The following is a 15388-nucleotide window of genomic DNA, read 5'->3' on the forward strand; positions in this document are numbered from 1 at the left end:
TATTATCAAGTGTAACTGTATACCGCGAACTGGTTAAATGGGTTTTGCCTTTTTCATATCAACGCATTAAATTGATAATCACGATGGAAATATTTGTCGATTAAATAACGGACTTCGAATATGAATATATATTGAAGAGGCGTAAAAGCATCTCGTTCATGAGCCAGGTCCTCGATAACTCGTTAATGTAAAAATTTTTTTAATAGATTATCATGAAGGGAAAATATGTGATTCAAGGCTCAGCTAGGTGGATCGTAAAGATTTTCCACGGTAAGTTAGTGAAACGATCCTCGAGACGGTATCCCCGCGGTTGACACGAGTATGTAAAGTCGACTAGCTTTCCGGTGCAAGCAATAAGGAAAAGAAGTCACTATGGAACACTTAAGCTGGGGAACGATCGCGCACGATTTACTCGCGGAATTAATTCCTCGCGAGCGTAGGAACGGGTTCCCGCGAGTACGCCCTCGAGATAGCAAAGCTTACGGGAGTGGAAAAGGTCTTAATTAATCTTGCTGCCCACCCCCGTGCTAAGGTGGCAGGCAAACGGTCCGGTTATCGCGACGCGTCCACTCGTCCAACGACAATGTTAATTGGCCCGCGAGTAATTTATACATCGGTACTCTATCTGTCCGCCGTAGGCTGCTGAAGCGGAATGGATTGCATTAGGAAACGGAGAGGAGCGTTCTGGACGACTTGTTCGTAAATCACGCAACCTATGAACAAACTATCCTTCCGAGAATGCGAAACAGCCTCGAGACATCGCGAAGCTCTGAGATCGAGTTTGATTTAGAAAAAGAAAAGAAAAGAATCTTTATCGATTTGATGGATCGCGAGATCAGATCGACGAGACATTAAAAAATATTAAATTCGATGATTTTGCGATACAGCGTTGGAAGTTGATCCCGACTTTCTACAAAGCCAATCAACTCCCGCTTGATTTCAGGTTAAGAACAGATCCGATTCAATGTAAATACCCAGAAGCGTTAAATGGTTCCTTAAACCAAGATCGTTAATCAGAATTACGCTTGTACATACGTGAGAAGCTGATATTTTTGCCCAGTCATGCGACCTTACCAAGCATATTTCAAGGAATTTCAAGGCAACATAGCACGAGCAACTATTTCGTCCAAGTTGTTTCAAACTTATTATTTTTTGTAACAATTATCCTTCTGAGATAATTTACAGTCGCAATGATCGTTCGATCAGGTATAACAATTGTTATAAACGATGATCAACAGAGATAACTCGATTAGTTTCTCACAGTGTCAGCAATCGTTTCGAGCGAGGATTAAAAGATTTTCGACGCGATTATACTCCATTTTGACTTTAATGCCCGACGATCGGCCCTCTCGAATAACTCGAGCGTGAAACCTCGTGAAATTCGAGCTTAAATTTCACCCAAGTCCATTGACGTGTCCGTAGCTGATCGTCATGAAATAAGGTTATTGAGATATAATCGCGGTCAGCTAAAGCGAATATAGAGAATCGATGGTAGACACGGATGACCGCGGGTAACAAACACGGACGGGCCAGGAAGGTCCTGTTCGCGTTTCACGTTCAAAGAACGAGAGAAATTTGGTTGGAAAAAAATTGCGGGCTATGCGGGTGGCCCGGCTACTAAAACACCAAAAAACTTTCATTTAACGCTCTCACATTAATCCCACGATTTACCAACCTGCTCATCATATTTCGTTATCCAACACCGAATTCAAAGTTTCCTCGCAAGGAAAGTATTTAACGGTGCACCACCATCTGTAATCCTTCTTTGAGAAAATTCAATTTGCCAAATGTACTCGGGTTCACTCGTTACGCACTGGATTTACGCGGTGCCAGAACAAAGAAAGGGAAGTTTGGCTAACGTCCAACTACTGTCCAATGAAGTTTCCATTACAACCCGGCTTGGAAGAAGCGAAATTTCATTCACGAACCACGTACCGGTCATCGTGCACGTTACGGTAGTAACGAGAGTACGTGATCACCATAATATACGAGATCGGATAAATTGTAGATAGGCGCCTGATTTGTTTCTGCTACGAAATTCACCGTGAAAAACGGTTAAATTATCTAAATCGATAGTTAGGTTAATTAAATCAATAGAATTTATAAATCATCCCCTTCGAATTCAACTCTCCTTTTCACAGCTCCGTGAGTAAAGAAAACTCGGACCTCTTTCAAAGGAAAATAAAGAAGAAACCAATGAAACATACCCTTATCCCTTGATTAACTCGAGTAGACTAGTATCCCAAATATCCGACACAATGAAAGAGAAGATTCACGTTGGCGGAAGTCGAGGCTACCGGGCAAACTCGATAACCCCGAGGGTTGCGTTGCCCCGATGAAATGTACAATCCAAGGGCAAGGTAAACCTTGAGGAAGGGAAGAAAATGAACAAAGAAAGAGAGAGTGAGAGAGATTCACAAAGTGACGCCGTTTCAAGGGAGAAAAAGCTTTTTGTTACGGGGTTGGAATCCTCGGAGCGACCGCGACTTCGAGCCTGGAAGAGAGGGTTGGAGCGGACAGGGGAGAAAAATCGATTTCAGCCCCACCCGGATACGATAGACGGCGAACGGAGCCAGTGCCCTCGATCCTTTTGCACCCCCGTAAACCAGCTTCAGAGACTCGACTGAACTGTGCTTTATAATAAGACATTTTATCGATGACGCGACGTGGCAGGTAGAAAATCGCCAAGTATATCACTTGTCAGGACCACCCCCTGCTCCTATCTATCTCTCGTGAATAAGTCGCAGAGTGCCTCGAATCCAACGACTTCCTTCTACCCGAAAGATGTAGTCTTCTGCTTGAACACCGTGACATCTATCAAGGCGGCTTTTGAGAACCGTGATGGAGTTCTTCAAGGGTAGTTTCCCGGCTTTTTTAAATGTTTAAATTCCACGCCTTTCTCTCGCATCTTTAAAATAGACGTACAATTGCAGCATTCAGGATGATACACGCGAACCGAGAGAAAGCAAATACAAAGCAACCGCTCCTGTGCTGTTTGTTTTCAGAAAAGTGGGCGTAGCAGCTCGTAAAAACCGTATTGACAATGCTATTAGACCAAACGGATTTCTGCTTCTCCTCGCGTGTTTGCCAGAGTCTCGTAAAATTATTTAACTTATCAAGAGGCTTTACGTTTCCACGGGAAGATTAAACGCGCCTCTACCATTTCTTCTCAAAGCTATTACAATTTTTTCGACGCCACGTTCAGCTCGTTCATTAACGCTAAACGAGGACGTTCATGATAACAAATTTACCACTGATCGGGGGAAAATAAAAGACAGTGTTTTCCATTAATCGTGAAGCACGATTTACCTTTGGTTCGATTCTGGTGAAGATTGAATCACATGTATCTTCGAGTATTCGATGCCTAACATTATCTAGAAAGTAGAGATTTAATGTTCGAAAATGTTGAACGTTCGCTATGAATTATACGAAGAATGTAGCAGCAGTGGGAACGATAGTGGACTGAAGTCATGAAAACTGGTAGGAAAATGTTTCTACACACGTATGACCCACTTGATCTTATCTAGTGCATACCTATTTATCTATTCTAAAATTGTAGGTGGAAGGTATGTTCACGAAGGGGATAAAATTCGAAAGGATTAAGATTAATAAACAAGCCTAATAGTTAATTTTTCTGCTAAAAGATGAAAATAAATTTCACCGTGCTTTCAAGAACGATATTCCATGAAAAAGGAAAATCAACAGACGCACGTTTATCGTTGACCCCGGCAACCCGTGGCTATTCCCGGAGCAAGTATACCCGACGAAACTTAAATAGCCGACTGCAGACACGATTATTGATTCGTAACTGCATCGAGCCTCCCTCTTCTACCCTCTCGGTGCTCGCCAATGTACGTTTCTGTTGGCCTACTTTAACTCTATGCAAACGCTATGACGATTACCCTGGCGGCAACCGGAAAATTCTGTTCAGAGTTTCGCGTGAGACTAGACGGCTCGTTCGATTTTCGACCGATACACCGAAACGCGATCGATTCCTCCTACTGTTTATAAAGGAGTACGTGGCGTTTCTGCTCGAACGAGCACGCGACACGCTTGTGGGAATACACCGAGGACGAATATCGGATGTAACGAGCGGAAAATCTGTTTTCCTTCTTGTTACTGCTTCGAGAAAGTGGGAATTATCGAATATTGAAAGTGATCATTTTATCCGATCAGAGGTCATAACTGACTAATTGAAATTTCAATGATGGGAAAACGGGAGATAAGAGGTTTGCAAAGGTGCTGAATCTGTCATAGGTCAAAGCAATCAACGATTCAAGTAAGAACGCGTTTTAATTCCATTCGATTGCCGCTCGATTTTCCCAGCACGATCCGGCCAAGTCGCGGTTTGAATACCGAAACGTTTTCAAACCCTTTCCGTTACTAGAAACCGCGTGTCGATAGCATCGAACGTCCGCCACAATGCAACGGTTTATGCAATAACCAAACTGAATTCCGCGGAATTGTTTCACAGGAAGCAAAGTGTTTCCAGGAAATAGCAAGATCAAGTGTCATTTTATTATAAACGAACAAAAAAGAACAAAAGAAACGTAGTGAATCGTGATAAGATGGAAAACAGAAAATGTATTCTAGAGAAGAAAAGTAGGATCTCTGATGTCACAATGCTTCAGGCTCGAATGTCCATCCGCATGAATACTTAAAAGCGACGTGATCGGGAGACGAAAGATAAAGGAACGCTTTACTCTGATAGCTGGCGATGGAAAACGAAAAACTTGGTAGCCAGTGAGCGTGGGAACTGGTCAACAGCTCTAAGCTTCCACGGTGTCCTTTCGCTGCCGAGATTCACGGCGCTAGCGAGCAAAGACGCCATTCGATTTATTACCCTTTACATAAATCACTTTTTGCCATTACCGTAACAATCAATGAAATGTTGAAAGGAAACGATTCTCGATTCTATGGAATAATAAACTCTCGATTTTTATGAATAATTCCGCGAATCGGGCTCAAAAAGATTCCACGGAAGAATTTTTAAATTAAAAACTCAAAATGGAGTCGCTCATCGACGCGGTTCCGCCACGATAATTGGAGAAGGTGAAACGAATTAAGCCGTAAGTGGCTTTCTCCGTTCGCGTCTAGTGATAATTTATGCAGGAAAGTTTGCATTATGCCGCTAATAGGGCTGTTTCGATGATATTTATAGAGCCGTTTCATAATACGTTGTACTCTGGCGAAGTAAAGCGATAATTAGAAGCTGCTCGTTGGGCGCACGATATCCATAGCCGGGCCAACTTTTCCCATCCGTTTTTCAAGCGGATAGAAGCGGGCGAGTTACGAAGTATACGCTTCGAGTTCGCTCGCTTGCCACGCGAAGAATCGAGAGCCGTCTGTTTGAAGCGGTCGCGCACGTGCGATTCTCGAACACAATAGCTAGAACGGCGGGGCAATAATCGTGCCTCATCGAGACGAATCGCGAGCGTTCCGCGTGCGGGACGGCCCAGGCAAATTCGAGAAAGCGGAATGATCGGTGTAATTACAACGGCGCGGCGCACCGCGGCGGCCTCGTAACTTCGCTTCAGGCAGTAGAATAGGCAACCTTACAGCAGCACGAACAATCTCGGCGTAGTACATTATCTGATTGTGCTGTTCGAGTTCGGGAACTGGGTTTCAGGCTACTGGTCTTGAAACGAGAGGAAGATATCTACTGAAAGATATGTTTGCACGCGGAGATTCATTGGAAGCTCACGACGACTTAGGAAAGGTCTGGGCGCGATAGGAGTACGGTTGCACGACCTCTTTTTCCTACAAGAATTATTTTTCCTTTCGGTTCACCGTCAAAGAAATTTCAACCCTCGAGTATCGTCTGTTCTCGAGTACGATTTATTGTTGAAAGGTGTAACAATTAGATCCGGCACTTTTTCAGCGACGAAATAACGAAGTGGCAATCACGTCGTCCATCGAGGAGCTTCTTCAGCACGACGAGAAGCAACGAAGCGCAGAATTTCATATCCATAGAAACGCCTCATCCTCTCGTTTCATATAATATACTAGAAATGTCCTCTGACGTTCGATACCAAAAGCAGAGAATACGACAGACGAGCAAAAAGCGAGGACACTTCTGCTACAGATCGAAACGACGCTACGTATAAAATAGTACTAAAGGACTATGGCTGTTTCTTTGACGAAGAAAGAAGTCGAGGAAATTTGTATCAGACTTTAATTTCATATCAGTTAGCTAGAAACGGAGAGGATAGAACACGCGGTTAGACAAGGTATGCTAGATTTATGCCTAGAGAAACTGGAAAGAGCGTGTCTTTGTTTCCTAGTTATTCCTGGTTATTAATTAACCAAGCCTCCTTGATTTTTCTACGTTTAAACCTGAAGCGTATCGACCAATCGACGTCGTCTGGCCGACGTACACGCTTTCGTTCCTGCGTTCGACTCGAAATTCCCATTAACTCTGGCTGCTCTGAACGAGATCTTAGAAGCTGTAACGACCGCACAGAAGTAGCTTTAACGAAGCAGAACCTTTGAATTACATCCGTAAAGAGCATGTGAAAACAATGCAGAAAAACTGCGAAGCAACTAGGACAAGAAGGAAGCTAATAGGCTTCAACGATTCAGAGAAGAACGAGGAAAATGGACTCCTTAGGAAATGGGCCGGCTTCCGGAATAAATTTAACGATACACAGTGAAGCCAGAGTTAAGCAGAAGTTATTTCGACGAAATTTTCAGAAGGACTCCCTTTTGAAGGGCTAAAAAAATCGCTGTTTCATCGCACAGATAATAAGCTCCAAGAGGTAGAGCCAACTACGGAAATTGCTACGGAACTGTCTATTTGCCAAACGACTGGTATCTCCGTCGTAACGGAGGAAACGACAGAAGCAGGCAAAGTCAATGACTTCGTTGCAAGCGTTGACAAATGGTATCATCGATGATAAAGGCAAAAAAATGATAACCTTTTAAATATATCCTACTACTTGATTCGAAAGAAACATGTAATGGTTGCTAGCTGACTCCACTGTGGACCCGTCGATGTACAAATGGACCTTAACGGTGAGGGGGCATACGAGGGGTCAAGAGTTCGGAATAGGAGCACGGAAACTGTGTTCGCGTTCCGAGAGGACAGAGGCCTGGTGTACCTTCTTCCGGCGCAGCAGCTTCCAGTCGAAGTGACTCATCCTGTTCGGCTCGTTAGCCTCTCTTTTATCGTGCCTCGTCCTGCACAGCCGCGGCTCCTTTCGTCCCGTTTCACCTCCTTCTCTCCTTTTCGTTCCCGTGTCACCCTGGCCGCTCGATTTATTCCCACGCGGAGGCGCACCGCCTTTCCTCTCGGTCGAATGGCCGAGCCGGGTCCCGGCTAGCTTTCGTTGACGCGGCTCAACGGGAACGACGACCAAGAGGAACACGACCGACACGAGACGTTATGGAGTTTGCATTCCCGACACGGCATCCTCGCGAGCCTCCACGCTGAAATCCTCATTGTTCTCCGCTCTCTCGCGCCCCGAGGATACGTGTCCTTGGCGTGGACACCGGCATCCGCCCACTTGAAATACACGCGAACCGCGGGATCCTTCGAGAAAGCAAGATATTCGCCAAGGCTTTTCGCCTTTATTTTATTTTAGTTTATTTTATTTTATTTCATTTTGTCCCTCTTATATTCTTTCTTCTTTAACCTGGCTGTCTGCTTCTTCGTACCCGTTCCGAGTCTGACGGATGAACCGCACTCGAAACAATCTATCCTCGCGTTAAGAGGCTCATTTTTTCTCCTCCTTCATAAAGTCTACTTTCTCGTTTAACTCTACGTTGGTTCACCATGGCATACGCAGCACGCGTTTTCGCGGAAAGTCATCGAGAAACAGGCACCGTATAAAATCCTCATCACGATTATAAAGCAGGAACTGAATCACCAAACTTTCATCAGTTTTGTAGCATCGGTCGCCTTTTATCACGTACGATCGATGTCTCACATCCCCGTAGGAACGACCAACTCGCGTGCCATCCTCGGAAACGGCCCTCCGTAACGAACCTCTCCTCCTCGAGGTGCACGTAAAATATTCGCGATTCACCCTGCTACCTCCACCACCAACACTCGCGCACAAACACTACAAGTCGAGACTATCGACTGACCCGGTTACAAAAGCGGCGCTGTTAGATGCTAGCCGAAGGATACCGCGTCGCTTTTTACCAACGGAATATCGCGCGCTTTAAAGGATGACGGGTTGGTCGGAGTGAAAAAAAATGAAGTGGACAGATCGCGACGAGGGTGTCATCGAGCGGAGGATGCAGGGCGGCGTACTGTCAAAATATCTGCCGTCTCCACGGAGCGGACGATGTGCCGGGGCTCTGCGAACGGCGCACCACACGAGCATGCGTGATGACTTGCTCGCTCCCGACGCTCGTCGACGCGACGCGGGGATAATCGAACTGCTCTGCCATCGACTCGCCACCAGTCCGACCACTGAATGAAAGTAACCCGCGGACGATGTTTCCTCCAATGGTACGCGGATTTTTCGATCGTTATTGCCGAGCGTTTCTTTGGGGGGTGACAATATGGCACGGCCTGATATTTCACCCTCGGTTCACGTAATTGAACCGGTAGGGCTAATGGCTCGAAGGATGTTGCAGTTGATGAGCTTTTCCTTGACAGCGAGGGTAAACAGAGTATCGAATAAACTATGTTCTTAGAATTAGCTAAATTCCCCTGAATGGTCAGAAGATTTTCTGGTTCGATGGAACGGGAAGAAGAGGATAAAGTTGAATGAAAAAAAAATGCAAGCTCATGCGGAAATGTATATGCAAATAACGCGTGAGTGAGAGACTGAAAGGGGTCGAAGAATCGCTTTCCCACGGTTTGAAGCATCGAAGAAAGGCCACGAAATTGTTTATCAATGTCGAGGAAGATTTTACGGTTTAATGGTGCATTGTACGGTCTCCGCAGCGGGCAACGGGTATCTGCGCTGTATATCGGCGAGGAAAATACGTTTTGCCGGATTTAAAGCGATGATTGTCATCGGCGAACACAAAGGTCACGGATCTTCTGCTCGTGACGCTCGCGTGACTACGAAATCACGGTCTTTAATGTCGTCGGTAAAGTCGCGAGAGGATGTCTGCACGTCGCGGATTCGCGTTTCGTTTGATCCCTTATTCAATCACGACATTGAATGTTTCATTTGGACGACTCTTTCATAAACGATATCAACGAGCCTCTTTTACCTCATTGTTTTCTGTTTAATTTGAAAGAAAAAATCATAAATCGTGACGCGAACAATTTTCATCAGAATCATAACGGTGGATTCTTATTTCAATCGCAGCATCGAATTTAATTTCCACATGGCATCGCGTGCCCTAGCTATATTCGTGCAACGTGCACGAAACCTATTCCAACTTCCTCAAAGTCGCATTTCAACGATTCAGATTAATTCGTGAGCTCCTCTCTGTAAATCAGACTTCAATCTCCTACGCGTCCATTACGTGAACTTTCGCGATCTTTGGACCTTAATAACTCTGAAAGTTTCCTCGGGAAACGTCCCGCGGAAAAACGTTTCTAGACGAACGCGAGAACTTTTCGATTGAATTACATTAACGTCAATCGTGCCGGGGCTGAAATGATAGTTTATCGTTGAAAATCGTAACGGCGGAATATCAAAGGACCGCAGAAGTGAAAATGGATGAAGTTTCGCCCGGTGATATGTAGGATTTTCACTTGGCGGGCGAACGATCACGCGAATTGCTTCGCGTGAGATGAAAGTACGAGAAATGAGTAGCCGCGGCGGATTTGTGAGATAAGTAAGGCGAACACGGTACCCAATAAATTCTGCTCCGTTTTGTACGACAGCGTAATCTCGATTTTAAAAGAGGGAAAAATAAAATCGATGCAAACTAATTGCGGCCTCAAAAGCTTTCGAATGATTTCGATACCATAATTTTAAAAGACTTCAAAATAAAAGAATAAAATTTGCAGATATAGAAGGTTGCTGATTTCATTTTAAAAATTGCCACGCGCAAAATATGGACTCGTATATTTATCTTGATCCATACAATTTTCAAAAATTTCCTTGTTAATTACGAGTGCAATAAATTTCGTATACCGTTATCCTCGCTGCAAACAAGTTGCGTGTGTAAAAAAAAAACCACGATGCAATTTTGCGATGCAAGTCTGCTGGCGCCATCTGTCAGAAAAAGACCGCACTAGACGAGTCTCTTCCGTGTTTCATCAACAATGTAGACGGGATGGGATCGTGATAGAGCAAGAGGACCTGGAATACCGGTGTTAACGAGAAAGTCATTGTAAATTTGTATGCAAATCGGGGCCGAGTTATCCGTTTTCCTGCTACTCGCGCGTCTGTGTCACGCCGCATTTTTGCCAACTCGATTCGCGCCAATTATTCGAAATTTGCTTCTCTCTCAGCAGAATTTCGCAACTTCGATTCGCGAAAATTCTAGTGAAAATGTCACGATAATTGGTATGGAAGTGGCTCGTTAAAAGGTGCACCGTTTAACCAGCGCGAAGGATGGAGGAACGGGCACAGCAGTACGTCTTGTCTCCAAAACCGCAAATTACGAGGGCAATAAGGGGGGCACGTGAGCGATTCATCGCAACAGGGATCGCCAGCAGAGTGGAGGACCGATGTAAAGAATGTGTACGCTCCGAACGAAGCGCTATGATTCAATTACGGGGTAACCGGCATCACGATCACGTGTAAATCAAGATAAATCGCTGGTGTATCGGCTATCCCGGTTCGACGATGTTGCGATACCGCTGCCGGATAGCAATCAAATTGTCAGACGCTCTAAGTGCGAATCCCACTTCTTCGTTGCTCTAAATATACGACGAGTACTCGTCCTGTTACTCCTCCACCATCGCATCCTCCTGCTTCTACAGGATCCACGAAGAACGGAAAACATCGGCACCAGGTGTCGATGATACGCTATTAACATCGGCTAGATTCCCTTCTAAAGATCCTGTTAAGTTACTCGCTTAATCCCGCACGATTGATTTCTCCCCTGCGATCCGAATAAGATGTGTGATTTCTTCATCCTCATTAAGTAATTGAATATCGTTTACACCTATAAAATAGAACTTCCGATGAATCAAGTTCAAAGTAGATCCCATATTTCTAATCGCTGCGTTATTAGAATGCTTTCCACCGAGTAACAATAGGAATGCATAATTCATCGAAACAAAGTCAGGATCCGTTCTACTAAACGGATCATCGTCTAACAAGGATCATCTCGTGCCGTCTTCCTATGGAGAGCTCGGTTAACTGAACAACCAGAGATATCGGCTCCGATCTAAAGAGCTTTCGAATTAATACCAAGGTAATTGCGAATCTAATTAGAAGCGCGAGCGTATCGCGCATCGATCTGAAACTCGTTGCCGCATTTTCGCGTCTCTACAAAGAGATTCGAGGAATGTTGAATTACTTCGTAATTGTACGACATTTAAACTGCTCATCAGGGTTGCTTGCGTAACTTTAATAACGTTTCATCGCTTTCGATGTCACGTTCATCGTGTACACAAGTTGATTGGTAGAAAAACGTTTGATGGTTGTATTAAAGTTGCTTTTGCAAGAGCACCTCAATTTTTCTGTTTCATAAACGATGAGAAACCACGGTATGTTACATAGAGCTTTCCTATCGGTAAAGATAAATAATTGCGTAGGTAAAGTCTTCCTAGGACGATAAATCTTGTTTAGAACGCGGCCGTTCATTGTATCGTCGTTGTTCCACGGTATCAGAGACAAGCAGGAAGAATTTCATCGAGTTCCATTTCAGCTAAACGTTTCCGTATTCGCGGAAAGCGTATCGACAAGCGGTGAGAGTGAAACGTACGCGATAAAGAAAATGTCGAAAAAACAAACACACGCTTGGGGTAAGTGTTAAACAAAAGCTTATTAAAGAAACGATCACCGCCGATAATTCGTAACAATAGGCGAGAAACTCCATTGTACATTGTCCTGATCTGCTATCACGTTTATCATCTGATTGATTTAGTGCTTGCCAGAGGAGACAGGTTAAATCGGTAAGAAAAACTTAACGAACGGCGTTAACGATGAAAAACTCGAGCAACCGGAAGAGGAAAACAACGCGAGGACAAGCCGAGTTTCGTTTCATTGAAGAGTCTCTTGGTGGTTGTTGCGCTTTCTTGTCGGCTAATGAGTCAGTATTTATTGCCTGACCTTTGACGGTTCAGGCACCCTGTCTTTTCTTCGGTTTCTTTCGCTACTTTGGATACCATTCAAATTAACCCTATAAGGACGAAATGCCATTGGTTGAAAATGTTAAGTAAGACATGCGGAAAACTGAAATATACGAACGTTATCGATAGAAGGTTAACCAGATTTAGTTTGGTATTTTACGAGTTTCCACCAAAAACGGTGGTAGTCGCGTGGTAGCGATCCCACGACAGAAGAAACGATCGTAATCGAACGCTTAGATAAGCAACGAAGGAGCCCTGATATGTACTTTACTGCGGAACGTAACGCGATGTATGTACACAGAAGCCAACTAAGGAACGAAGTGTTTCAATTTATCGCTGGCTGCCACGACTCTCTGTGTACAGTTACTCGTGTGAACGCCGACTCTAATAACATTATAAATAAAGATACGAATCTCGTGCTCGCTTCTTCACCCAGCGCTGTTTCCAAGCTGAAACGATACGGCATCCGTTTACCATATACCCCTGCATCTATCCATTCCTCGCGCCATCAACTGACAATTAAGCGGCTTTATCGGCTGATTACGAAATAGTTTTCATTGTGCGCCAGCTTCTTATAACGATTTTTGCATACCATTCGATCGTATACCGATAGGAAGATAAACAAATCTAATTCCGTTGCGTTTAGATATTTCAAAAGCATCTCTATCGGTTTCTAAACCGAAATAATGGTATATAGAAACTTTTCAGATGACCTAATATTTCTGTTGGTCCCAGCTATCGAGGTGTCGGTCTAATTATTCAAAAACTCTTCATCGTGTCGAATCGTCTATCTGCATACAAGAACCGCGCCGGCATTCAACACGCACGTTGATTAATATTAATTCCAGCACAACGGATCCTGTCGCGACATCGTGAGAGCGTGAGACAATTTCTAGCATACTTGTTTGTTTTACAATTTCCCCCTTTTACCGCAATTCCAGCCAGATTTCTTTTTATCCTTGACAAAATCACCGGAACGATTCGATGCTTTAACGTTCCTTAACCCTTCACCCGTATGATTCAGAGTTGCATCGAAAACTTGGATGCACCGCTGCATCATCAGAGTTTCACCCGTCTAAGCGCAAACATTGGCTGCTGTTAGTTAACATAGTTTACGAACAAACATTTACCTACCCGTCTAAAGTACTTAACAGTGTGTTCTTCAATAATATTGACGCATTCGAGTGTGCACGCCTGACGATCCGTAACTAACTTTCTTCTAAACCGATCAGAATTTTTTAACAAAAAATCGAATCCAGGTCAATCGTAGACGCGTTTACCGTTTTTTTTTAAATAAAGAAACAGCGATGTTCCGGCCGTGGAAAAGCGTGAAACGTGCAAGGCAATGAGGAAGCACGCGTAACGCGCATTATTTATCGCCATTGCTCAGGAAGTTGCTAGCCGAAGTTACGAGGCGATCGAAACACCGTTTCTACCGGCACCGGGGGACTTTCATAAAATTTTACGCGGCTATGTTCGATCGAGACTTTTCTCAAGGTAGAAGACATAGTTTCAGATCTGTTACGAAAAGATGCGCCGTCGTATCACAGTATTACGGAAACGATAATAGAGAAGTGGTTGAAACTAGGTCTACCAGAGATTACTCTCTGCAAACAGTCGGCACACCTTTATGAAGACAAATTAGGTACCCGTTGTAAAGTAAAGATAACTTCAACATCAATCCCAAGGAATAAACTTCCCGCGCCAATTATCGTACTTTCGTTTAAAGAGCAAAGAGAAACAAGCGAAGTCCAAAGTTAGTGTTCGACCTTCCGGCAGGAAGACAAGTCAAAGGCAACCAACCGGAGTCCTCCCTCGCCTGGAGAAACTCATTATACAACGTGGCTGGTAATATAATTCATTGCAACAATAACGTTTCTCGACTGTGGTACTCTCGAGCACAGACATAACTGAATGCTCTTTCATTATACTAATTTAAATTTTTATGCCTAACGCGGCCGGGCGAAAAGAAGTCCGGGAACCTTTTGTGCGTCGACTGCTAAGCAACTATCATCAATTATCTTCCGACATTGGCAACACGCTCGTGGCACATCTCGTTCAAAAGAACGCCAACCAGAAGAAGAAGAAGAAAAAGAAGAAGAAAGAACAGAGTCTTATCGACTCTTTCTATCCTTCGAACGAACATTCACCTTTCGTTCAGAAGAAGACAAAGAGAAACGAACGTTTTAGAGCCGAGTGCGTCTGCTTTGCGACGATATGGATTCAAGACAATGCCCATTCCTGCCGTGAAATTGTCTTAATTGCGATTAAAGTTTTTGCCCCGACCGACGCCGGAAGTTCCTGTACACGTCGAGAGAAACGTTTCTCCCGACATAGCCGCGATACTCTTAGATTATTATCGGTCTAGGAATCGTACACATTGTTGGGCCGAAATTGTTCATTCCACTTCGTTCGTTTCACCCGAGTGAATTGAATCGTTGAAACTCGACCCGCGGCCTCATTATGCCATAACGTTCGCCGATTAATCGGACTGATGGGTTGCGCGTGGAACGATGTCGTTTACGTTAAACAGACTAACTGGAAGACGATGGATGAAAGTATCAGTGAACGAAGAAGTCTCGAAATCGTAACACTTCGTTTGCTCGATCAACACAAGAAAGAATCATCGAGGACTCCACCGGTTCGAGTTCTTGCGATTGATGCTCGTTAAGGAAACGGTTTCCGGTGTTTCGCAAGCGACGCAACTAATCTTGGAATAACCGACGCGTGTAGTAATCGCCTCATCCATCGTGTTCTCAGACCTCGATGAAATTCGCTACCTATTTGTAGATGGTTTTTATTGAAAAATCAAATCGTTAAGTCTAACGTCGATGTTTAACCAGCAACAAGCGGAGTATAAAGAGAAGAGGGAGAAGGGCACGTGTTTCGTTTCGTTTTTTCGATGGAATTTGTATATAGTACCTTTCTCTGGGCCGCACGAACGAAGGAAGTCGGCCGTCGTCTAGGAGCTCGATTAATTAGCGGCGAAAGTAAGTGAAATTGGGCGCTGTGCAAGCGCATCCCTGTACGAGTTCGGACGAGGAATCCTGCCACGAATCGTTGTTCCTTCACCGCCGCTACAAGAGCAGAAGGAATGCCTGACTGTTTTTTCTCGGCTAATCATAATCGTTTATGTGTGCCACGGGAAAAACGATGAAACGAGTACGATCCGCATTCCTCGCTCTGTTTAACGGCTTAGTTCCCAAGATGAAACTTTTTCGACTGATT

The 15388-nt window shown here is 44.3% G+C and overlaps 1 protein-coding gene across 3 annotated transcripts in view; it reads right to left on the bottom strand.

Annotated features, from left to right (window-relative positions):
- The window catches only part of LOC117601202 (uncharacterized), a 196239-nt gene that overhangs the window by 176373 nt on the left and 4478 nt on the right, over positions 1-15388 (bottom strand). The window contains exon 1 of one of the 3 annotated variants that reach the window (XM_034317697.2): positions 7101-8297. The exons of the other annotated variants lie outside the window; for them this stretch is intronic. Within the exon in view, the coding sequence (XP_034173588.2) occupies positions 7101-7139 (39 nt within the window). The 5' untranslated portion in view covers positions 7140-8297. Of the gene's footprint in view, positions 1-7100; positions 8298-15388 lie in introns of those variants that run through there. 3 annotated transcript variants of the gene reach the window in all.

Source organism: Osmia lignaria, chromosome 9 (assembly GCF_051020975.1).
Source record: "Osmia lignaria lignaria isolate PbOS001 chromosome 9, iyOsmLign1, whole genome shotgun sequence".
NCBI lineage: Eukaryota > Metazoa > Arthropoda > Insecta > Hymenoptera > Megachilidae > Osmia > Osmia lignaria.